This window comes from Odocoileus virginianus, chromosome 29 (genome assembly GCF_023699985.2).
Source record: "Odocoileus virginianus isolate 20LAN1187 ecotype Illinois chromosome 29, Ovbor_1.2, whole genome shotgun sequence".
NCBI classification, from domain to species: domain Eukaryota; kingdom Metazoa; phylum Chordata; class Mammalia; order Artiodactyla; family Cervidae; genus Odocoileus; species Odocoileus virginianus.
Window position 1 is genome coordinate 4287146 of NC_069702.1, and position 24999 is coordinate 4312144.

The 24999-nt window shown below is 38.7% G+C and overlaps 1 protein-coding gene across 1 annotated transcript; it reads left to right on the forward strand.

Moving 5' to 3' along the window:
• Positions 1 to 7547: 7547 nt before the first annotated feature.
• EXOC1L (exocyst complex component 1 like) lies at positions 7548 to 24147 on the forward strand. Its single transcript, XM_020892192.2, has 3 exons — positions 7548 to 7668; positions 18022 to 18152; positions 23881 to 24147. Exons 1-3 carry the CDS (start codon positions 7548 to 7550, stop codon positions 24145 to 24147), a joined length of 519 nt encoding a protein of 172 aa, XP_020747851.1.
• Positions 24148 to 24999: the final 852 nt, after the last annotated feature.

Genomic DNA, 24999 nt, shown 5'->3' on the forward strand with positions numbered 1-24999 from the left:
TCTCCTGTGTCCTCAAATGATGGAAAGAGCGTAAGCTAGCTGTTCAGTTCAGTTCAGTTCAGTTGCTCAGTCTTGTCCGACTCTTTGCAACCTCATGGACTGCAGCACACCAGGCTTCCCTGTAGCCTCTTTTTATAAAGTCACTAATCCCATTATGAGGGTTCTTCTCTCATGACCCAATTACCTCCCAAAGTCCCTACCTCCTAATAGGATTTAACATCAGAATTTTGGGGCAACATAAACATTCAATCCACAAAAACATATCTAATAGAGAATGAGATCTTGCCCCATGAAAGGACATCCTTGACTCCTAGGATGTAAGAATGACTCAGGAGTGCCAGCTATTACTGTGATGGTAGGTAGTGAGAAGTTCTGGTGGAGTAGGTGGCAAAGTGCCTGGTTCTAATCCAGCTACACTACTTCACACTAACTTGGTGACCTTGGGAAGAGTATTAACCTCCCTAAGCCTCAGTTTTGTTATCCTTCAAATGGGATTATTAGTACAACCTATTCCACATCCCTTACCGGCTTACTCAACTCACTATTTATACATCAACTATAGGCAAGATCTTGTGGCAGGTATTCCAAGATAAACAGAAAGAGGTAAAACATGGTACCTGACTTCAAGGAATTTATAGCCCGCTATTTTTCTATGCTGTAGTCCATGGGGTGGCAAAGAGATGGATATGACTTAGGGACTGAATAACAACAACAGATTCTTCTATGCACTCAATAATACAGAGAACCCGCTACCAGGCACTGTGCTGGGACCTAAGAATGTGTGTTCAGTAACTCGGTAGTGTCTGACTCTTTTGTGACCCTTCAGACTGTAGCCCATTAGGCTCCTCTGTCCATGGGATTTTTCAGGCAAGAATACTGGAGTGGGTTGCCATTTCCTCCTCCAGGGGATGTTCCTGACCCAGGGGTAGAACTCACTTTTCCTGTGGCTCCTGCATTGCAGGTGGATTCTTTATCACTGAGCTACTGGGGAAGCCCAGGAGCTAAGAATACAGAGGTGTTCATGGCTCTCTCCTTCAAGGGGTTTGCAGTCTGATAGAGAGCTAAAACAAGGACACAGATGACTAGAACAGGAGGTTAAGTATGCGATTAAACTTGAAAAACGTCAGTGTGGTGGTTCATAAAAGGGAAGGCCTACACCTAGTTGAGAGGGTCAAGAGAGGCTTTGTGGGTCTGGTGCCATTTGAACTTACCATGAACAAAAGTCTGAAGGAAGGAAAGATGAAGCAGGTGATCAGAAAAGTGAGACTAGGTGACGGTCAGTTAAAAGCCTGAAGTAGAGTGGAGTTGGTAGAACTCAGATAGAAGCAATTAATATAGGCGATATGAGATGAACACTGCTTGGAAATCCAGGGAGATAATATCTAACAGTAACTGAGTTACTGATAAGGATACAGTGGTGTCTAGGTGGGCATGGCCTCTTTTCCAATGATTAATTAAGACTGGGAACATTTTTAAAAAATTCCCCTAATATGGTGTCTGTTTTTAAATATAGTATAGAAATAGGACTTTGGTGGTTCAGTAAGATCAGCAGGTCAGGAGATAATTGCCACCAAAGAGACGGTTTGTAATATTCACAGATCCCAGGAGGAGGGGTCATGCCATGCCCGGCCACAGGGGGCCATTCAGAGAAACACCGAGCTCTGTCAGGAGGCAGAGGGGGAGGGGAAACCCATGAGCTGGGATGTTTATTGTAGTTTCCACAGGAAGGAACAAAATAGGGTAAGCAGGCTTAAGATTGGCTGGCTTGATTACTTTCAGCAGGCGCTGGGGCTAGCAGCTATTTCTGGTGGCTCAGACGGTAAAAAAAAATCTGCCTGCAGTGCAGAAGACTGGGTTTGATCCCTGGGTGGAGAAGATCCCCTGAAGAAGGAAATGGCAACCCATCCCAGTATTCTCACCTGAAGAATTCCATGGACAGAGGAGCCCGGCAGAGGGCTAGTCCATGGGGTCACATTGGACACGACTGAGTGACTACCGCTGACAACTGTCCTCAGATGTCTGGTACATGGCCTCAAACGATTGTGCCAGGTGGCCCAGACTATGAGAACCTAATAAGGAAGGTGATGGGGGTGTGACCCTTCTAGGGTCAGCAAGACCCCAGATGTCAAACCAAAAGAATACAGAAAATAAAGCATGCAGTTAATACAGTCTCCTGTAAAATGTGGGAGTTTACTTAGTTTTGTGTCCCTAACATCTACCATAATCCTCCGTACATAAGATGCAGAGATACTGTAAAGGTTTGTTAAGTGCTCAGGTTCACACATCCCCTCCTTTGACTCTTGAACAACTCCAATATATGACTGTGTGTCATTTGTGGTGGCCACTAAAGAAGGTTCTCAGACTAAGAGAGGTGTCTCTGAGGTGAACACTGCAATGCATGCCACCATCCCCCTTCAGTGAAGGGCCCACAGCAGACTCCTTCCAAGTCTGCCTTTGGGAGACTGTGAGCAAGAGTTAAATAAGTGATCCTTTTAAAAATTAAAGATACTGTTAAAATCAAAAAATGAATGAATGAGTGCTTACTCCTTACGTGGTAAAACTACTTTCTAACATAATTAGTGTTCTTTCAATTTCAAGAGACAGAAATCTAATTCAAACTTGCTTAAGAAAAAGCAAAGGAATTTACTGATAATATGACTGGAAAACTGTCTTCAGGCAAGGCTGGTTCTAAGAAGTCGAATGACTTCATCAGAATTCTCTCCATCTTCGCTTGTCTCTCACATATATTTATCTCTATGCATGACTTCATCTTTTGTGTGTGTGTTTGTGTGTTTTTAACTCAAAATAGCTTCTCTGCATTGGGGAACCATGGCCTCAAGCTTACTTTATGCTTACAGCTCTCGATTCTGTAAGGAAAGAACGCTCTTTTTTCCTTAGAATCCCTATGTAAAATTTCAGAGAGGAAACTGATAGACCTTTTCATCCGTCAGTATGCAGTCTGGAGACAGAAACCACTCTGGCTATTTGAACAGAGAACAGTTACAAAACAGCAGTTATTAACTTTAGATTAAGGATAGCTGAACAATAAAAGACTAAGGATTACGGAAATTCCCTGGTAGTCCAGTGGTTAGGACTGGCGCTTTCATTGTCAGGGGTGCAGTTCAATCCCTGATCAGGGAACTAAAATCCCAAAAGTCTACCAGGCTCCTCTGTCCATGGGATTCTCCAGGCAAGAACACTGGACTGAATTGCCACGCGTTCCTCCAGAGTATCTTCCTGACCCAGGGATCAAACCCAAGTCTCCTGCAGCTCCTGCATTGCAGGCAGATTCTTTACCACTGAGCCACCAGAGGTCCTGCATTTTAATTCATTTAAAAGACATTTATTAAGCACCTACTATGAGAGGAGCTCATCCTTACTAGTCCTAACATCTCTGTGGACACAGGCTAAATTAAAAAGTCTAAAAATGACAAGGCAGCTGGAAAAAAGGCTGAGACAAGAAATGGTACCTTTGTTTATAGATTAAATGTCCTGAAAGATAGATCTACACCTTCGTAGCAAAGTTTTAAAATACTGCTCATGAAAAAAAAAAATAAATAAATAAAATACTGCTCATGGTCAAATCAGAACAAGGCAGCATGATCCCATGGTTCAGAGGATGAATCTTGAGCACGATTGTAGCCATTCAAATCTAGTCTCATTAAAATGTCACATGAGGCAGGTAAGAGGTTACTTGTATGAAAGCTTTCTTAAATGTAAAATTTGAATAACAGTAATACCTACCTCATAGGACTGGTGGGAAGATTACATAAGCTAACATCTGTAAAGCTCTTAGAATAGATCCTGACACTGAATAAATAATCAATATGCATGTGTGCTAAGTTGCTCCAGTCATGTCCAACTCTTTGGGACCCTATGGACTATAGCCCACCAGGCTTCTCTGTCCCTGGAATTCTCCAGGCAAGAATTCTGGAGTGAGTTGCCATGTCCTCCTTCAGGGAATCTTCCCAACCCAGGGATCAAAACTGTGTCTCATGTCTTCTGCATTGGCAGGCAGGTTCTTTACCACCAGCCCCACCTAGGAAGCCCTAGTAATCACTATATGGTAGCTCTTATTATGAAGTTGCTATTATTAGTTGGATATCAAGTAAATGTGACTTTCTCTCTGTTAACTAATTTGAAATTCCTTTATCTCCAAAATTAAAAAAAAAAATAAAACTTCTTTGGAAGCATCTAACTGCTGCATCTATTTTAGCACTCACAAAAGATGCCATTCTATAAAAAATAATTTTATTATATTCACTACCTCTGACATTAGTCTTTTTATGAACATAAATCATGTGTTCCATGGAACCAAATTTAAACAAAACAAAAACTGGTTTCTCATGTTATTCTATAGCCTATGGAAGAAAATACAAACCTTCCCTTTTTCATCTTTCTTTAAATGTTTGTGAAATTGTATGAAAATACAAACTCTTTCCTGAAAGTGGATTTGTATGTATATCTTATCAAAAGAAAATTTTTTTCACAGGGTACTTTTAGAACTTCTTTTTCACTTCTAAAAGCAAACTGCCTCTGTAAATCCAATGCTTTATAAAATGACACTAGAGCATTCCGAGCAAGAAATGCACTCCCTCTCTGGCTGAGTCAGAGAAGCCCTCTCCTAATGAAGACTCTGGCACTGGTTGTGAACTGCCAAAGGCTTCCTATTCTAACACATTCTGCAATATTAGTGATAAACCCAAGTCCGAGGCACCGAGACCCTCCAAGAGTCCTCATCACAGATGGTAAGAAGTCAGGGAAGAGTAGGCATGAAGGGAAGGAGCAGCACTTCTTTTCCTTTCAGGGACAGAGCTCTGCCTCTAGTAACTCTCACAATAGTCAGAGTTAGGGGACTACATCGGGTATCCACAACCAGAAAAAGGCAAATGGAAACAAAAGAAAACACCTTACAAAGTACATCCATTTAGAATCTATCCTAAGTCATCAAAGCGCGTACACACACACACATACACACACACACACACACACTCATTTAGCCTGTGCAGGCTGCCATAACAATACCACATATTGAACGGCTTAAACAGAAATTTATTTCTCATTGTCCTGGAGGCTGGGAAGTTTAAGTTCAAGCCAACAGATTCAGTGTCTGGTGAGGAACTGCTTCCTGGTTCTTTTCCTGCATCCTCCTCACAGAAAGAGCAAGGGAGCCCTCTGGGGTCTCTTCTTTAAGGACACAAATCAAATTCATGAGAGATCCACTCTCACGACTGAATCACCTCCCAAAGACCTCACTTCCCGATACCTAGTACCTCCTAGTACCATCACACTGGGGGTCAGAGTTTCAGCATATGAATCTGGGGACATAAACACTCCATCCACTGTACAAACTCATATACACACGCATGCACACACACATACAATGTTCCTAAACTAGAATTACCAAGCAATACCTTGATTAAAGAGCAAATATTTGCTGGATAAAATAAAATATGATATGGTACAGCAATAGAATTTTTGTGTGTAAAAAGGTTAAATATTTTAGTACCAACATGGTCTTCATTTCTTCAAATAAAAGTTTAAGAAATATAACATAAAAGATTGGCACTTTCCAATCTGGTATATGATCACACACAGAAAGGTATCAAGTTCAGGGTATATGAATGCAGATTTAGTTGCAATAACATTTTACTACTAAAGATATTCTTACCAAAGATAGAAGCAATAAATAAGTATGAGACAGAGATGCATCATATTCCTCATCAAGCTTTAAGGAGGGCTACCATGCTTCCACAGAGTACTCTGCTTCCTAAGAGGAAAACATGGGGACAATCACGCCTCTCTCTTAGCTTTCTTCAAAGGTTAAATGACGTATATTGCAAAAGCCAACACACAGAGTCTGACGTTTATTCCTGCCAATTAACAGTATTTTGCCTCCTTTCCTGAAGGCTACTCCAAGACCTACTTGTATGAGGATGGACAAAACCATGACATTTGGCTGAAGCAAAAGGGCATTGGGACATGAATCTGACGAAGACAGAGTTATGGCCCAGCCTGTATCCACAGTGTTTACTGTGACCTCCTCAGGCACCCACAGAGCAGTCCTGAGAGGAGCAGAACTTTCGTCAGTATTCTCCCCACTAGTTCAGGCCTGTAATTTCAGAAACCAAAGGGTCACCTTAGCCCTGAACTCTGTGGAGCCCTCCCCTCCTATAATGTGCCAAAGGGAAAAGCCCTGATATCATGTGAACACTGTGATCCTGTTACTTATGGACAGATAGGCACTTACTCCTTGATTTCTTCAGCAGATAAATAATTCTGTGGTTGCAAGAGAATGTAAAAATTTTAATGACTGTGTTGGGAAGTGATTGAAGCAAGAGTCCAAAACTGAAAATTAAAAGAAAAAGAGTTCCTTGGTCTACGAAAATGAATCATAAGAATAAAATAGATCTGGACAGTTCATAGACTTAGAAATTAGAGTCCACTCTTGTGGGGCTTTTAGAATCCAAACTACAGTTCCTTAGTTAACACAAAAGTTCATTAATCTATGAGTCTTATAGGTAAGGAAGTCTTTTCTTCTGAGTAATTCGCCTCCCTGTGTCCCCACTGGGTTGTATCTACATGGACACAGCTTCACAACATTCTTCCCACAGAATATGCTCCTCCATTTAAATACTTCCCTCCCCAGATCTTCTACCCATAGTAGTCTCTGATATTCTGTGGTAAAAATATCTTTTCTATATTCCCTTTCCTCTTGCACCATTTATCACTTTTACATATTTATGACAATTATTTGGTGTGCTCACCTCTTATTAAATTACAAGCCTCTCAAGGATAGGACTTTCAGCCTCCCAAGAAACAGATACCATGTTTTGCCCCAGCAGGCACCTAGGGAATTCTTCTTTGGGAGTAATGAAATGAATAACATTACAGGGAGCCCATTTTAAAAATAAATTGGACCCAGGAATTGATGGTGACTCTCCTGAAACAAAGGTCTGGATGAATTGCAGAAGGGGAAAGAGAGGAGGGAAAAGACTTGTTGGAAGTGTCAGGAGCGAGCACAGAGGCTTTTTCTCTCACGGATGATAGCAAAGTTCTTAATGGAAGATGATCCCAATCAATAGAGCCAGACAGCTGATTTATATAATGGAATCACACTGAAGGAGTGGTCTTCCCCTGCAGAGCCATGTGCAGGGGAAAAGGGTAACTAGGCTAGGGAGACCAGGGGACTCCACAAGTGTATCTGCGGGTGTTCATAAATATGTTCCCCATCAACAAACCACAGGAGAGCTCCAGAGAGCAGCCTCCTTGAGCCTGGAGGCTGGAGAGTGACGGTGGGGCTGATGCGGCTGCTGTATTTTCGCTCCTGCTGCCTCCGCCACTGAACAGATACCGCAGTGAGGGGTCTGACCGCGCTGAGTGCTCTCGAGAGCCTGGGTCTGGCCAGGAGTGAGAAGTTGAGAGAGGGTTGGGAGGTGGGCAGGACTCACCGAGGAGCTGCAAACCAAAATAAGAAATCTAGGGAGCAGAAGGAGAAAAGAGAGTGAGCTGGAGCCAAGACCTCAGGCCAAGTGGAACTGGAGGAGATGTCATCATTGGTAAAGGAGGACTTGGAGAAGAAACTGTTTAAGCCACTCTCACAGAATCTGTACGAGTTTATTGAAATAGAGTTCTCGGTCCAGGACAGGTATTACCTCTGTGTGTCAGGTAATCTGTTCTTTCTGCTATCATTTCAAAATGTAAATAACCCTGAGAGGCTTAGGTGACAGAGGGGCATTTGGGGGTGTTTACTTTTTACGCAGTAACAGCACATGTATCTTCTTGTGATAGAATTTAACTATGCCAAGATAAAGAATTTGGACTTTACAGCATTTTTGTTAAGTGCTAAAATGGAAGACAAAATGTATTGTATTAATATTTTGGTTAATTGTTCAGAAATGAAACTGGGCATGTGCTTTTTCTGATCTGATTAGTCTCCAATCTTTTATTCCATTCACTTGCATGACAGTTTTATTTGTGTACGAGCTCATTTTTAAAAATTCAACAGAAAGCTCTCTGTATATTTTTAAACATATTGGATAACTGAGTTATATGGATCTATTTCCAACCAGTCTGGAAAACTAGCATTCTCTCTTTTCATGCTGGGAAAGAAAAAAAAGACCTAAGATTTTCTTCTGAGGTTTATTTAGACTTCCTGGTGGCTTATTTTGAAAAGAGAAATGATCTTTCAAAAATTCTTTCTCATAGTATGCTCACAGAAACAATATTCTAATAGTAGAAATTAGTTCATGAAGATGGAACTTTAAGGAGATGTTCTCTAAACTATTCAACTAAAATATTTTTCCTCATGTTTTAAACATTCATGAAAATTGTCCAAAGGTAGATATAAACTTTTTCACTTAATTATGATTTACCTAACCTGTAATTATTGTGCTGAACTTAGAAATGTTTGTGCCACTATTGAATTTAATATACAGCATTTTCTTTTTATAATCCATGATTTTCAATAGTTTTCAGGGGCTTAAGGAAAGAGGTTAGAAAATCTAACTTTCATTGTACACTTTGCTTTTTAAGGCACACATTTCAACATTTTCAGAAAGTCTATTATATTTCCCTTCCTGATACTTTGCTTAAAAGAACTTGCAAAAGTGGTCAAGAGAAGTAGAAGTGGTAACAGAAGTAGAACAACTTTAAAGAAAGTGCTAAGAACTCTTTAAAATCCTATAATCCCTAACAGGTATACTCATGTTTACTTAATAATAAGAATAATAAGATTTATCTTATACTTTACCTAGTAAATTTTGCCAAATAAAAAGTGTGAGGCTTGGCATATCAGCAAGGTACAAAACTTCCTCAGTCCAGGAAAAAGAAAGTCAAATTATGGAAAAAGATCAAATGAAAAATTTTTAGAAAGTGCATTATATTCAAACCATCAGATCACTATATCTTAAAATATTTTGACTTAATGTATTAAAGAAAATGCTTATTCCAACATAAAAATTTAATAGTTAATTTTATTCCTATTGTAATTCTTTATAAAGCTAATTACTCATCATGTAACATTAGTATATACACACACTGTTTTAAATCTTATGAAAATAAAGCAATCATAATAATGTTTATGTAATTACCAGGAATTATTTAAATCTAATTTACTAGATGTATCTTAATGCCCCCCTCCAACAATATAATTAGCTAAACTTGTTCTATCTGGCATGGGAAAAAAAACAATCCTAGAATTACATTTTTGGAAATTGATGTAATTTTTTTCCCCCCAATACCCTCAAGTTCTGAGAAAGACACGTGGGCTGGGGTCACTTGCTGTCTTTTTTCATAAATGACATGAATCCTTTTAATCAAGATTGGTTAAAAGGTGTTGGCATTGTTAACATGTGTGAAGGAAACCTCTTTAGGGGTCACAGTTTTCACCTAGAAAATGATCAAATAAAGTAAGTGATCATTTTCATTAGTAAAATTCAATGATTCTCTTATTTACATAAGTAAATATCTACTTATTTAATTATTTACATAAGTAAGGGAAAAACAAGATTGTCTCAGAGGTGAGGAAGAGGAGATGGTATTGTGATATTCCAGGTAAAAATTAACATTAAAATTCATTTTCATTCACCAGTTTCATGACTCTCCTCTGTATCACATCCATCAATTTGAGAGCACTTTTCCAAATGTAGCATCTCTTTATGACCATCTCATATGCATTTAGACAGAACAGTAATTTAAAATAAAGTCAGAGTGATGCTTGCTAGTTCTAAACCTTTGGCTGTGCTTTACTCAGAAAATATCTCCATTGAGAGGAATCAAACAGGCTATATCTCAATTGTGGAGGCAGATAACTCCAGATTTTGAAAGTTGGCCACCTTCTGGGAGTAGAGAGACACATAGTTATGATTTCCTCTTTATAGCCTCTAATCCAACAGTTCTAAATTTGTGAGAGCCAAGAGTCTAGAGTCATTAAATCCCATTATACATTTCTCAGATTAAAGAAGATAACTTTAGGCAGGAGGAGAAGGGGACAACAGAGGATGAGATGGTTGGATGGCATCACCAACTCAATGGACATGGGTTTGGGAGACTCCGGGAGTTGGTGATGCACAGGGAGGCCTGGCATACTGTGGTTCATGGGGTCGCAAAGAGTCGGACACGACTGAGCGACTGAACTGAACTGAAGACCTTAAAAGAGATCTTATGGTATAGAATATATAAAGAAATCAGTTCAGTACTATTTTATCTGATTCCATTCAAATATTTCTATTGCACTAAACCTGAAGCAAAGGCTATTGAGTATACAGTATAATACAAGTATACAGTATAATACAAATACAAGTACAGTATAATACAAAGAGAAAACCTTTGTGTTTTACATATATTATAGACAGTCACATTATCTGTATAGCACAATCATAAGACATGGAAAAGTAACTCATTCACATCCCTCTTGTACTACATGAAAAGTCAGGAAACAAATTACAAGGCAGAAAATATGTAGTTATGATATTCATTAATGACATTTCAAGAATCAGTACAATGATTCAAATATGTTTGTATAATAAAACAAAAATTTTACTATTGTCAAAAAAAAAAAGAAGATAAGTTTAAATAAGTTACACTTTCTGTTTATCTGATCTGATCTGTCTTTTGCAGGCGTCTCCCAACCAGGTGATTGCAATTTACTGTTACCTGGATACTTGACTTCGTCAAGGTCAAAAAACAAACATTACAAATTCCATCTCCCTCTCTGTAGTTTGCTAGTACTTACCTTGGGAATTTCATGGCACCTCAGGGTTTGCATGGTCATTTTCCCTTGGAATTGGCTTCACCTAACTCAGAATGTCATTAAGCTTGGAGTTAAAAGCAGCATCTTCTTATGAAGGAGGGAGGGGCTCTATTATGTATGGGAACAAAAAGAGACAGGTCACTTGTGCCATGATGAGAATGCAAATGAATTAAGGAAATTCTGAAAGACTTGAAATTGCATAGAAAGCATTAGCCATAATTGGATGGGAAGTAGCATTGCATGGTGGGCTAGACCTTGGAATGCTAGGAGTCAGACAGAGCTGGAGTGAAATGACTCAACTTTGCCCACCTGCCAGCTATGAAATAGGGGGCAGCACTATTACTTATTCAATTTAATATTCAGTTAATATTCAATAACACCTACATTTGCACATGGGCTTTCCTGGTGGCTCAGTGCTATAGGACCCACCTGCAAATGTGGAAGATGGGTTCGATCCCTGGGTTGGGAAGATCCCCTGAAGGAGGAAATGGCAACTCCCTCCAGTATTCTTGGGAAAATCCATGGACAGACAAGCCTGGCAGGCTACAGTTCACAGGGTCACAAAAGAATTGGACACAACAATTAAATAACAACATTTGCACATAGTGTTCTCTCGTTTTAAAAGAATTTATTTTTAATTAGAGGATAATTACTTTACAATGTTGCGTTGGTTTCGCTGTAAACAGTGTGAACCAGCCGTAAGGATACATGTATCCCATCCCTCGTGATCCTCCCTCCCACTCCTCATCCCGCCCCTCCAGGTCCTCACAGAGCAGGAGCTGACGCTCTCTTCTTAAGTCCTAACTAGCAGAAAAGCAAACTTGATAAATTATATTCCAAATAAATAAAAGGTAGGGTTATATTGGTAAAATATATAGAAAAAATGTATTGTGAAAACATATGCTGAGATGTAGAAATATAGTATATACTGTAAATAAATACTTACAATAAAAATAAAATATACAGTAAATACATAGATGTATATTTATGGTATATAGTTTATAAATAAATTATATACATATTGCAATACAGATTATTTTTTCAGTATTCACATTTTTTGAAAAATATTCTCCATAGATAATTAATTTGAAAATAAACAGTTATTTGCTAGAATTATGAAAAGAGTGTACAGAAATTCTCCATACATATTACATTTTGATGCCAAAAAAGAACTTCTCTGTGCATCAGAAAATTGAATAATTTTGTCAAATCATTTATAATATTAACAATAAATGTCAAATAAGAATGTTAACAGGAAAAACAAACAAAATACTAGAGACTAGGTGTTTTATGAACCACAAACATTAATTTCTCATATTCCTGGGGGCTGGGAAATCCAAGATCATGGTGCTTGCAGATTCAGTGTCTAGTGCGGATCTTTGTCCTTATAGACCACTGTTTCCTCCATGTGACCTTGCAGGGCAGAAAGGGCAAGAGAGCTCTCTGGGGTCTTTTTACAAGGGTGTTAATCCCGATAACACCTCCCAAAGACCCCACCTCCTAATACCATAAACTTAACTTGAGGGTTAGATCTCAACATAGGAATTAGAGGGAACAAACATTAAATCTGTAGTACCCAGGATTACCCCCAAATCAATCTGATTAAAATATTTCTAGATAAATTATTTGAAAGCTACCTTTTGATTAAATCAATAATAACATTCTCAACAATCCCAAGACATAACTAATACATTTTCAGTGAGGCTTCTTGTCTTTAATATCTCACGGTAATTTCCCCCTATTACTTAATCTCAATGATGAAAGCAGTTATATAACTCTAGGATTATGAAATGATGGTAGTTTATGTGTTTAAAATATTTCTGTGCAGCTTACTTACAAGCTGCTTTTTTCCTTCTTATCTGCCAAATTATATTGGATCATTGGCCAATTTCTTTCCACTTAGCCTCCTGAATGGTACTTTTACCATGAGTGACTATTTTACTATGATAATAGAGGCAATTATTAACAACGATGTTTATTACAAAATTAAAAGTGAAAATCAATGGTTGGCATGAGATTAAGATGGTTATTCTGAAAATGCTAACTAAAATAATAACATTGGAGTAGGTTCATTCTGAAATTCCCTGGATCTATAGCTATCACTAAATCATAATTGGGCAGTAATACATCTGATGTCACCAAACCCAACTGTGCAACATTCTAACTATACAAACACATTTCTGTTTTAAGACCGTGTGATAAGTTGCCACTTTGCCACTGCATTAATGTGGATATGGCCACTTAATTTTAGCTAGCAACAGAGCTCAACATGGAGATGAAGGGTTGGGTCCACTCCAGCCTGAGCAGACTTCAACTCTTGGCTTAAGGCAATTCTTGGAACCTCCTGGACTACAGAGGAGATTGTTATGCCAAATCAAGGAGGATGTACTGTCTCTCTGCTGCATCATTGTATGAAAAAGTTAACTTTGAAAGCATGATTGCTGTTTTCTTAGTTTGTAGTTAGTGGGACAGAAATCACTGATGTAAGAAAACTTGATAACTGGTAGATCCTACCTTCTTTTCTCTTTCTTCACTCCCTCCCTTCCACCCATCCTTGCAGCGGTCCCCAACCTTTTTGTCACCAGGGATCATTTCGTGGAAGACAATTTTTCCATGGACCGGAGCAAAAGGGGGATGGTTTAGGGATGATTCAAGCACATTATATTTATTATGCATGTTATTTCTCTTATTATGACATCAGATCCAACCTCACATCATCAGGCATTAGATCCCTGCTTTATACAACTGCTGAAGAAAACTTTCTAAAATGTAAAGTTCAGCTTGACTGTTTGCTTAAAGTCCTTTAGTGACAACACACTCCCCTGTAAATCTCCCTACATATATAACTTTCAGGATAATATTTGAACTCCTTAGCCTAGCATTCTAGACCATTCAGGAACCAGGTCCTGCCTTCCCCATTTCCCATCACCTATTCGCCCTACACGTCATGTCAACAATGGTAAATGCCTGTGAGGACTAGAAGATTCAAGTTTCTTATGCTTCTGTGTGCATGCTGTTTCAGAACTCCCCATACCCCTTTATTCATTCTGCTAACTCCCACGGCCCTTTACAACTCAGAAAACCTGTCAGGAAGCTCTCTCAGACCCCCAGTGGGATGCAGCTGTCCCTTCCCCATGGTCCTATAAGACCTGTTCATTCTTCATTCACAGGACAGTAGTCATGTGTTTTCTTTCTGAAGCCGCACACTCTAGTCTCAGTGGGAACATGAATGGTGCCGTAGAGGAATACATTTTTTCAATGCCTAGCCCAGGACTTTGTACAAAAGGGGTACTCAGATAGTTATCAAATTAATGAAACAAATCAGTGGGTCTGCAGTTAATGAGCTGGTTATCCTAACAGGTTGATGAGACCATGAATTTGCTTCAAATGACATTTTTATACAGTATCCAGTTATTTCTTCCCATCCCCATCCTCTCCCACTTCCTAAGCAGCCAGTAAGACAGCTAGTCAGAACAAGAGTGTCATCATTTGATTCTGAGGTAAAGCCTTTGTCTGGACAGACAACTGCCTTCTAGTGGAAGCAAACACCTCTGAGAGCTTGTCCTTAGCAAGTATGACAGAGGGTACCGTGCCTCCATGTCAACTCACCAACCAAATGGCTTCTTTTCTCCTCTCTTCCTTTCCTCTTCCCAAAGCTAACACCTAGACTGGTGGAAGTAGATCTCTTTTAGGGCTGGATAAGTGCACATGAGCAGAAATCCACCAAGTTTTGCATACAATTTCAGGAGACTCACAGACTTTGAGTCAGTTTTCTTCAGTTCAGTTCAGTTCAGTCGCTCAGTCGTGTCCGACTCTTTGCAACCCCATGAATCACAGCACGCCAGGCCTCCCTGTCCATCACAAACTCCTGGAGTTTACTCAAACTCATGCCCATCGAGTCGGTGATGCCATCCAGCCATCTCATCCTCTGTCATCCCCTTCTCCTCCTGCCCCTAATCCCTCCCAGCATCACGGTCTTTTCCAACAAGTCAACTCTTCGCATGAGGTGGCCAAAGTATTGGAGTTTCAGCTTCAGCATCAGTCTTTCCAATGAACACCCAGGACTTATCTCCTTTAGGATGGACTGCTTGAATCTCCTTGCAGTCCAAGGGACTCTCAAGAGTCTTCTCCAACACCATAGTTCAAAAGCATCAATTCTTCAGCAGTCAGCTTTCTTCACAATCCAACTCTCACATCCATACATGACCACTGGAAAAACCATAGCCTTGACCAGACGGACCTTTGTTGGCAAAGTAATGTCTCTGCTTTTTAATGTGCTATCTAGGTTGGTCATAACTTTCCTCCCAAGGTTTTCTTACCCAGGGTTAAAACCTTCCACTTAAAACCTTCCACTCTAGGTCCCCTGAGGACATGCCCCTCAATCACTCCTTTGTCCTCAAAATATGCAATCCCTCCTCTTCCAAACACTTGGAATGTGTGCTCTAAATCATGTCTTTAGTCTCTTCCTATTTCTTGTTCTAAACCCTACATAACATAGAAACTGGTACACAGTAGGCACTCAGCGTTAGCCAGTCCATGAAGGAGCCTTCTGCAAGCTGTCTTCTATGCTCCCCGTTATAGAGGAATTACCCTCAGGGAAGAAATCAACGATCTTCCCCAAGTCAGACTGAGTGCCAGGACTGAACTCTGCTTTTTAGCCAACAAAGTGACTTCACGGGGTTGTCTCCAAATCTTTGAAATTCTCTGTCCTTTTCATTTCTGTAGCATCACACTGTTGGGCTAGTCTCTTTTTTGAAGGCTCCTTCTTAGATCTCTCTGCTGGCACCTTTTTTTTCCCCTCTACTCCATCTCACCCTTTTCCTCTGCTTTTTTCCCTGTAAACCTAGTCTTGGAAAACTGACTACACAGAAAAGTCCTAAGTCTATATCTCCATTCCTAACTATCCCTATCTCCATATCTCCATCTCCTCCCAGATACTTTATGACGTACAGTCAAAAACTAAACTCACTATTCTGCCCAACCAGTCCACCCTCCACACTTTTGTGTTTTGGTTTCCATCCAGTGTTATTTCCATCAAGTGTTGTCAATGTCTCATTCAAAATCTTAGTTAGATTTGCTACTTCTATTTTTACTGCACACATCTTATGCCTAGATTCCAACAACCTCATGAAACAAAACAAAGACAAAAACAATTACTATAAACTAGACACTATCCTACATCATTTACATACTTTAATCTTTACAGCCTGTGAGTTTGTATCATTCTGATGTCCACTTTACAACATGAGACAGCTGAGGTTTAATCTCTCTATGATTAAGTAATATGCTCAGACCACAGTGTAAGAAGTGATGTCATGATTTGAATCCAGAATGTCTAATGCCAGAGCCCACTAAGATTTACTGCCTCTTCTATGGACCTCCAGTTCCTCTTTCTTTTCTTCTTCAGTGTTCTTGGGCATCACTGATTCCAGAAAAATACTCCTCTAATGAGGTGCCACTGTATTAGTCTCTTGCTCAAGAAGGAAAGACTTACTGAATGTGTTACTGTATGACTTTTTACTGAACTCCTGACACAGTGCCCCCTTAGTTTTGTCAACCTGCTCAGACTCCCTTCTCTAGGAGACTGAGTTCAGGTCCATTGTGAACTCAAAGCTTAACTGGCTGCCTTAATTTCAGTATCACCTGCACTTTCAGGGGATAACTAATCTCTTCACCAGCCCTAACTCTAGAGCCCCCGGTGTCCAGGCCAGACTCCCATCCTTCCCACCAGAGGGGGGACTCAACACCACAAGTCCACAATGGTTTCTGTCACTTTGCAGAACATTTTCACAACCTGGTTAGCCTTATCCTTCATCATGTCCTAGCACCAATCAATCTATACAATCCACTGTCTTTAATCCTACCTGGTGAAGTTCAGGGTCAGTTGTCCTCTCAGTTTGTTATACTGTCCTTCTCCTAGAAATGCCTTCAGTATCATCCCTGCCTTTCTGAAACCGGACTAATTTAAAAGCTCTATCTCCAACTCTATCTCTTCCATAATTCTTTCCTTAACTTTTCCAATCCTCTTTCTTCTAAGAACTCCTGTTGAGCATATAGTCTGTTCCAAATTGCTGATCTATTACTGTGACTATATTGTAATACACTGTTTTCATCTTCATAACTAGGAAGCCATGCCAAAGTGATACTTTCTAGAACCAAAAGACAGTCTCCCTCAAAGACAAATTCCAGTCTCTCTCTGAGGAGACAGAACCAGCCTGCAACACTCCAAGTGACATCAACCATCTTGAAAGCTTAAGATAGTCGATTCCCACTGCCACTCCTCTATGATATAATTGTGTACCTTCATAACACATATTTTATATGACATGTCTGTTAGCCTTTTCTCTTCAACAAAACCATAAGTTACCAGAGGGCAGGCAATCATTTACCCCCACTGGCAATCGTAACAGTTCTATCCGGCAAATTGTGGATACCTAGGAAATACTCCCTTGATAACTCATTGAGAACTTTCAATTCAGGAGTTCTAACATCAAATGCTGATTCTTCTAGTGTGTTCGTATGAGACCAAGCTCAATGATTTTAAGGCCAGAAAATTATTTCCCTTGTGTCGTTCACATAAAATAAGCAATGCTTTTCCCCATACACTTCAAAACATAGTACTAAAGTTTTTGTCTCAGTAGTGCATTTCAAATACTAGACGTTTAGATACACTCTGGAGAAGATTAAAAACCTCAAACAAAAGCAAATATGTTAGTAAAAACTGTGTTGCAGGCAGTCCTACATCCAAAATCTCACAGCAACTTTAAAAGAAAGTGTGCATATTATTTGCATGCTCTCTCTTCCATAGTTGGTTGCTGGGTGAGCAGAATGGTTTACTTTCCTGACCTCATTTTCCTATATTGTCATAAATTAAAACTCTAACTTGTTCTGGTAAACACTTTGGCACTGACTGTATGCTCACGCTAAGCCTCTTATTTCCTGCCCTGAGTTGAACCCCATCCTCCACCACAAAGCTCAGAGCTGAAAGCATAGAGCTCGGTGTTCCATCTGACAGACATTACCGCGGCTGTATGTGACCACAACTGTAGCAAAAATAAAGTTAACACACTGATAGAACAGAGAGCAAATCTGAGGGAACATTCATGAGGCTTCAGATACCTCAGCGTTCACAACTAGGGTGCAGATATAATGTATGTTCAAGTTCATTATATGAAAAGGAGATACATAAATACAGAAAACTATGACTTGGTGAATAATTTATTATCTTGCAAGAGTCTATGTAAACGAAGTCTTTTTCTGTCCTACAGTGACCAAAAATGAAGAAGTAAAAATAATTATGGTGAAACACTACAGAATAGGTTTAGATGAAAAATATGAAGTAACCAAAAAGTGGTCTTTGAATGATCTGCAGATGATCGATGGAAAAGAAGCAGATACAGTAAGTGTTATGTTTTGTAAGGGAGCTATGGAATCAACATGCTGGAGATCTTGGCGGTCAATATCCTACATAATACATTTTTGACGTATACTGGGTGTTGAGATGACATATTGTTCTTAAGGAGTACGGTTTAATCTACTGGGATGATCTACTGGTTTGTTTTCTCTGTTTCTATGAGTTTAAATTTGAATTTTGTCTATTAGATTTAAAAGCGTCTTTCCCAAGTGCTTCTTAACAGGTAAAACAAAATCTTCTAGTCTGTTCTGAAACTTTAAATGTCTGACACTTTCACACCACTCTCTCCGCATCCCAACTTCCTCCACAAGTTGTGGGAATTCCTTTCCTCGCCTTCTTCAGATTTTACTGCCGGTTAGCCGCTTGATCTTCCAGAAGGACTGATAACTCTAGGAAATCCTGCAGCCTCAGTATTGAAAGTAGAGAAAGAGTGTGTAATCTCTCTCATGACCACTCGAAAGTGGTTTTCCCAGCCTCTCCTTAACTTCTGCTGATGGAAAACTCATTACCACATGAAGCAGCCCATTCTGCTTCTGAATTGCTCTCCTTTATCTTTACATGTCCTGCTTAGGTTTTATTATTTCTTTATATTTATTTATTTGGCTGTTCCAGGTCTTAGTTGCAGCATGTGGGATCCAGCTCCCTGACCAGGGATGGAACCCGGGCCCCCTGCATTGGGAGCATGGAGTCTTAGCCACTGGACCACCAGGGACGAAGTCCCTCCTACTTATATTTAACCAAAATCTGCTTCACTATGACATCCACTCATCAGTTCTAGTTTTGCCATTTGGTACAATCAGAACAAACCAAACCCTCCTTTCACATAGCAGCCTTTCCAATATTTAAAGACAATTATAAGGTTCCCTCACATTTTCTCTTTTCTGGGTTAAATGTAACCGTTCATTCTTTAAATGATGTTCATATGAAGATTAAATGAGATAATATGACAGGACCATACAAACACTAAGAGGGAATAGCACTGTTGTTATTTTGTGCAGTGACGTTGCTACAACACCTTCCACTATGCTTTTCTCTCCTCTGAAATACTTCAGTTTTTCCAGAATTAAATACAATACTTTAGAGTTAGTATGACCTGTTTATAAATCCTTTGATCTGATTTCTTATTTCTATTAAACACTCAACTGAGCCCTCGGATCTTTTGGGCATGAATTGCCTTTTAACCTGATCTGCCATACCCTCTATGTACATAGGATAAAATGTAAATAAAGGCCCTTGATCATCTGGCTCCTTTATCTCTGGCCATTCTCCCTAAAACTTTATGCAGTGAAAGTACTTAACTACTGACTCTCGGGGCTTAGAGTCCCAGTCACCTCCATCCCTCACCCCATTCTCAGATTCTCCTTGAAGTAAAGTCCTACTCATGCCCCCCAGCCCTACAATCCATTGCATTATGGATATAAATAATCCAACAAACTGCAATTGTTGGCTTACTCTGTCTCCCCTTTAATAAAAAACTGCAACTCTTACTTTTCATCTTTTATTGTAGCCTTCTGCCTAACAGGTATTAGGGACTCAAACACTTCTGTTGTCTTTGGATGAATTAGAATTTAAGCTCATCCTATCCAATGTCATACTCTTAGTTTGGTCTCCTGTTCCCACCTATAAATCTTCTAATATTCTGATTCATTAACATTCACAGTAGTATGGTGCAGACTTAATTTGAACAACATTTAGCACTTCATTCAAGTCAATAATAAAAATGATGAAGCAGGCAGACCTAAGTATACTTTTGGGTAACTGATAGGTTATCACGGCTACTACTATTATTACCATGACTAGTAGCACTGCTACATGCGACCATCTCACACTTAGTAAATGGTTATCAGATGACAGGGACCAAAAAAGCTCTTTCTAGACATAATTTCATATAATTATCACAACCCATGAATTAGATTCTAGCATTACTCTTGATCTATAGATGAGGAACATGAGACATAAAGAGGTTAATTGACTTGCCCAAGGTTAAAGAACTACTTTAGTGATGGAGGTAGATTTTACCTCCAAATCTATTAATTCATCTTCTTTGGACTTGTTGTTTACCATTTATACAAATTTGTGTATTTGTTCATTCACTGAGAATTTATGGTATATTAGGTCTTGCTAGGCTCTGATGATAAGTGGTAAGTTAGATGGACATAAGCACTTAATTCTGCCTTATCTAGTGTGAATATCCAAATTTTACCCTTAAGATCTTTACTGAAATCAATATATGTTATCTGCTGTTATCTTCCAGGAATCCTGTTTTTAAAATTTGGTATATTTGACAGGACTTCTTGGTGAAAGTATGCTGGACTTCATTACTTTCTTTCCTAAGTAATCACATAACATTTTTTATGGCAAGACATTCTACCTAAACATCCAACACTTTAGGAAATAAATATTTTTGGCATGTCAATATTCTGGAACATTACATGGCCATTAAAAATCATGTTTCCAAAAGAATACCTCAGAACACATTTGTTCATCATTTACTATGTTTGTAAAAGTCATCTGATACAAAACTTTTCTATAGTATTATCTTATTTTACATATTTCATCTATCATAGTATCAAAAACTTGAAAGCTGAACCTCAAATTTTAACACAAAAATATATAGATGTGTGTATATGCATATATGAAACTAACCAGTACTTTAGCAATAATTATCTCTGTGTGATAAGATTATTATAATTTTTAAATTATGATCTTCTTTATACTTTTATATATTTGCTGAAAGTTCTGTATTGCATTGAATTTTATCAGAAATCAATGTCAATTTCATTAATATGTAGTTTTAGGGATTAACCATTCCCATTTTTCTTTACCATTTTCTTCTTTTGTTGTAAGTTCTCAAATATTTACTGATGTCATAATTATTTTCTACGTGCTTGGTCAGTACCCAGGAATGTATTAATCAAGCCTGTCAACCCAGATACATTGGAAGCAGCTAACTCTGCTCTATTTTATCCTCACCTTTCTGGCATTTAATTTCATCTCGATGTTGTTGATTCTTCCTTTTCACATTTGAAGACCATGATCTTTCATAGTGAACTAGATAGATACACAAGAAAATTTGAGTATTTCTAGTTTTCTCATCTCTTTAGGACCTAAAATATTAAACTGTCAGAAGAAAACCTGTACTATCCAAAGTGTAGTTCTTTTAAATACTTCTTTCCTGTGGATGAAGTAAAAATATCTCTATTGTTCTGGGAATTTCCAGTTCTCTTCCCTCTTGTAATTGAATCCTCAGGAGTCAGCATTTATTATATTTTTCTCAATAGCAATGATATAGTTTTAAAGAGAGCTGTTTCAAGCCAGAAAGTTGTCAGCTTTAAAATGGAAGGGAATTGATACTGAAGTCAATTTATATTGCAGAAATAAAAATGATGGGGGACTAGGAGACTGTTGTGGTGCAACAGGAGAGAGGATGATGTAGCAAGAAATGGTGCTGGGCTGATTGAGAGCTTGGTTCTCACCTTGGCTCTGCCAATAACTACATGTGTGGCCTGGGCTTTAACCCTCTGGAAACTATCATTCACAATTACAGTACATTATATTATAATCTATTATAAACAAGAGATTACAGAATTAAACTATGAGATTCCCTTTTAGCTCTATCAAAAGAAAGAGAGAGAAAGGGGAAGAGGGAGAGAGGAAGGAAGGAAGCAGGGAAGGCAAGGGAGGGATGGACAGACATGTATTCTATGTTCATGCCTGCTTAGGCTTCAATGATTAGGCTAATGGAAAAACTTAATCCTCTCCAAGTATTTCAAAAACATAAAGCATATTTTCTACATGACAAGGAGCAAATGGTTCTGTGAGGAAACTACGTAAGAAGTGTGATTACTATCTGGTGATGGATGGGTGTGATTTCCTTTCATTGAGATTCTCTGCACAAGTGTCTTTCAACTGGCAATTATGACAGTTAGGAAACATTTTGGAAGGTGTGAGTTGGGGAAATGTGCTTAAAGTCACATCACTCTTGTACATTCTTTAAATATTGCTTTGTTTTTAAAAAATTGTAATAGTGCAAAGCAAGGTGGTATTACCACCAGTATCATAATCTCTGGTGGCAGATCTGGGAAAAGGAACTATCATTCATTAAGCTCATTAAGCTCCATTCTAGTGTCACAGTTCATATGATTAACCTCATGTAAACTTCATAGCAACCCTATCTAAAAGGGAAGGCCAAATCTGATAAGGATCTTGCCCGTGGTTATATCAGAGTTAGAACAGTGGTCTAACTTTAAAACCCTTGTTCTTTTTCCTGCCTGTTGCAAGAATTTTCCTATTTTAAAAAAAATGCAATATATAAGTTGTTTATAAACTTTGCACACTGTACAGTAACAAATTATTAATACTGTTGTTTGGTTTTGTCTCTCTTTGCCTCCTTGTCATTTAGGACAATGTTTACCTCCACTTCCCTTTTCCCCTTGTGGCTCAATTAGTAAAGAATTCACCTGCAATGTGCAAGACCTGGGTTCAATCCCTGGGTTGGGAAGATACCCTGGAGAAGCGAACGGTTACCCAATCTAGTATTCTGGCCTGGAGAATCCCATGGAATGTATGGGGTCCCAAAGAGTCGGACATGACTGAGAGAACTTCACTTTCACTTCACTTTCAGCTCAGTTCAACCTGTGTTTGTTGAGAATTTCATTGTTTCCATGGATAAGCACCAGGAACACAGAAGATAAATGATTCAAAAACTCTGCCCTCATGGAGAGTTAGAAGTTAGGCAGATAATGAATTTGAAAACATTTTGTAAATTGAAAAAACATTTCATAAATGAAGGCATTGTTGTTACTACTACTAGTAACAGTAGCAGTTATTATTATTTTACCATGTAGACCTAGATCAGATTTGATGCCTACTTTTTCCCAAAACATCTCCACTAGAAGTACAGAGCCTAACTCAATCCAATTAGCCAGTGTCAAATTGTCAGTTTCAGTCAAGTGATTTAATGATCCTTGTCAGTAACTTTAAAAGTAATTCCTTGCTATTAACTTCAAAGCCAGCAAGTTGGCAACCTGCCTACCTGCTGCCTGCCTGCCAAGTTGCTCCAGTTGTTTCCAAATCTGTGCAACGCTATGGACTGTAGCCCGCCAGGCTCCTCCATCCATGGGATTCTCCAGGCAAGAATACTGGAGTGGGTTGCCATTTCCTGCTCCAGAGCATCTTCCTGACCCAGGGATAGAACCACGTCTCTTGCATCTCCTGCATTCACAGGAGAGCTCTTTACCAGTAGCGCCACCTGGAAAGTTAGAGACTTAGCGAGTATGCATGCATGTATGCCAGATGCTGATTCTGTATTTCCCCCTTCTACCACTGAAATAGCAAAATGGACCAACTTGCTAGTTGAGAAAAGGTTTCTCCTTTTCTCCCCTGTGGAAGTCTGCTAAGTGGGTTTATTCTTCTCCATCCCCTCCATCCTCTCCAATTCACTACCCTGGGAAGATTTGATAACTACACATTCTAACACATGCATTATTTGCATATTGAAAAATCAAAGATGCTTCAAAATGATCTTTCTTATTGTTATTCTTTTTAGAAGCAATATGTTTGAACCAGGTAGCTTTGGAAAACTCATTTCTAGATTTTTGAAATATGTTTGATATCCTACAATCAATAAGCATACAAAAGAATATGAGAGAATCCAGGAAATCTAGCTACTTTCTTAGCTACAAACAAAATCTCGGCTCTCTTTTTCTTCTAGGACAATCCATTCTTTGATCTGCACTTCAAGAAAGTATACAGTTTGGAAGCATATAGTTGTGCTTCGAAATATGCCTTTGCTCGGACTGTAAACAAGCTGAATCATGCATACCTCAAGAAGGACTTACAGATCGTGAACTTTGATTCTACTTACATTAATGATGATTCCATTTGGTCCTCCAACAACAAGGATTGCTTGGTCCTTATGAGAATATGCTTTTATGCCTTCAATCTAGTGTGCTTGTCCCTGTGTCCTCTGCCACTCTGAACACATATACTATGTCCCATCATCCGTGTTCTAGGAAAATGGTTCCCTAAGTAAATATTGATAGTCATGATTTTGTTTTTTTCCCTTTATCGGTGACTATTATTTATATGAAAATAAAGTGATGCTTTGAGAATTGCCGTGAAATGTGCTTTAATGCAGTCATTCAATATTTGGGACTCTTGCCTGTGTGTTCTTTGGTAACTTTGGAAGGAGTTAGATGGTTTTGCCTAAATTAGTATTCTACGAAAGGGTATCAAGAAGTATCTTGAAAGACCAAAATAAGTAGAAATGCATTCCATGTTCATGGATAGAAAGATTTAATATTGTCAAAATGTCAATACTACCCAAAACAACCTAGAGATCAGTATAATCCCTATAAAAATTCCAATGATTTTTTTTTTTTGCAGAAATGGAAAAGTCAATCCTCAAATTCATATGGAGTTACAAGGGGCCAAACATATTCAAACAATCTTGAAAAAGAAGTACAAAGTTAAAGGACTTACCTCTCCCAGTTTCAAAACTTGCTACAAAGGTACAGTGATCAAAGCAGTATAGTACTGGCATAAGGACAGATATTTAGACCAATGGAATAGAATTGAGAGTTCAGAAAAACTCTTACATCCATGGTCAACTGAATTTTGACTAGGGTATCAAGTTTACTCAAAGGAGAAAAAAAAAATCTCTTCAACAAATGGTGCTGGGGCAAAACTAGATATCTACATGCAAAAAAAAGAAACTAAACTCCTATCTCACAATGTAAACATCCCTAAAATGGATTAAAGATTTGACTGTAAAACATGAGAGCATAAAACTTCTAGAAGAAAACGGAGTAAAACTTTAGAACCTTGAATT

Excerpts from the sequence above, each read along its gene's own strand:
- EXOC1L (XM_020892192.2), top strand. The coding sequence starts at position 7,548 with ATGTCATCATTGGTAAAGGAGGACTTGGAGAAGAAACTGTTTAAGCCA. Across the intron at positions 7,669-18,021 it reads GTATTACCTCTGTGTGTCAG|TGACCAAAAATGAAGAAGTA; the intron begins GTAATCTGTTCT and ends TCTGTCCTACAG. Across the intron at positions 18,153-23,880 it reads ATGGAAAAGAAGCAGATACA|GACAATCCATTCTTTGATCT; the intron begins GTAAGTGTTATG and ends TTTTTCTTCTAG.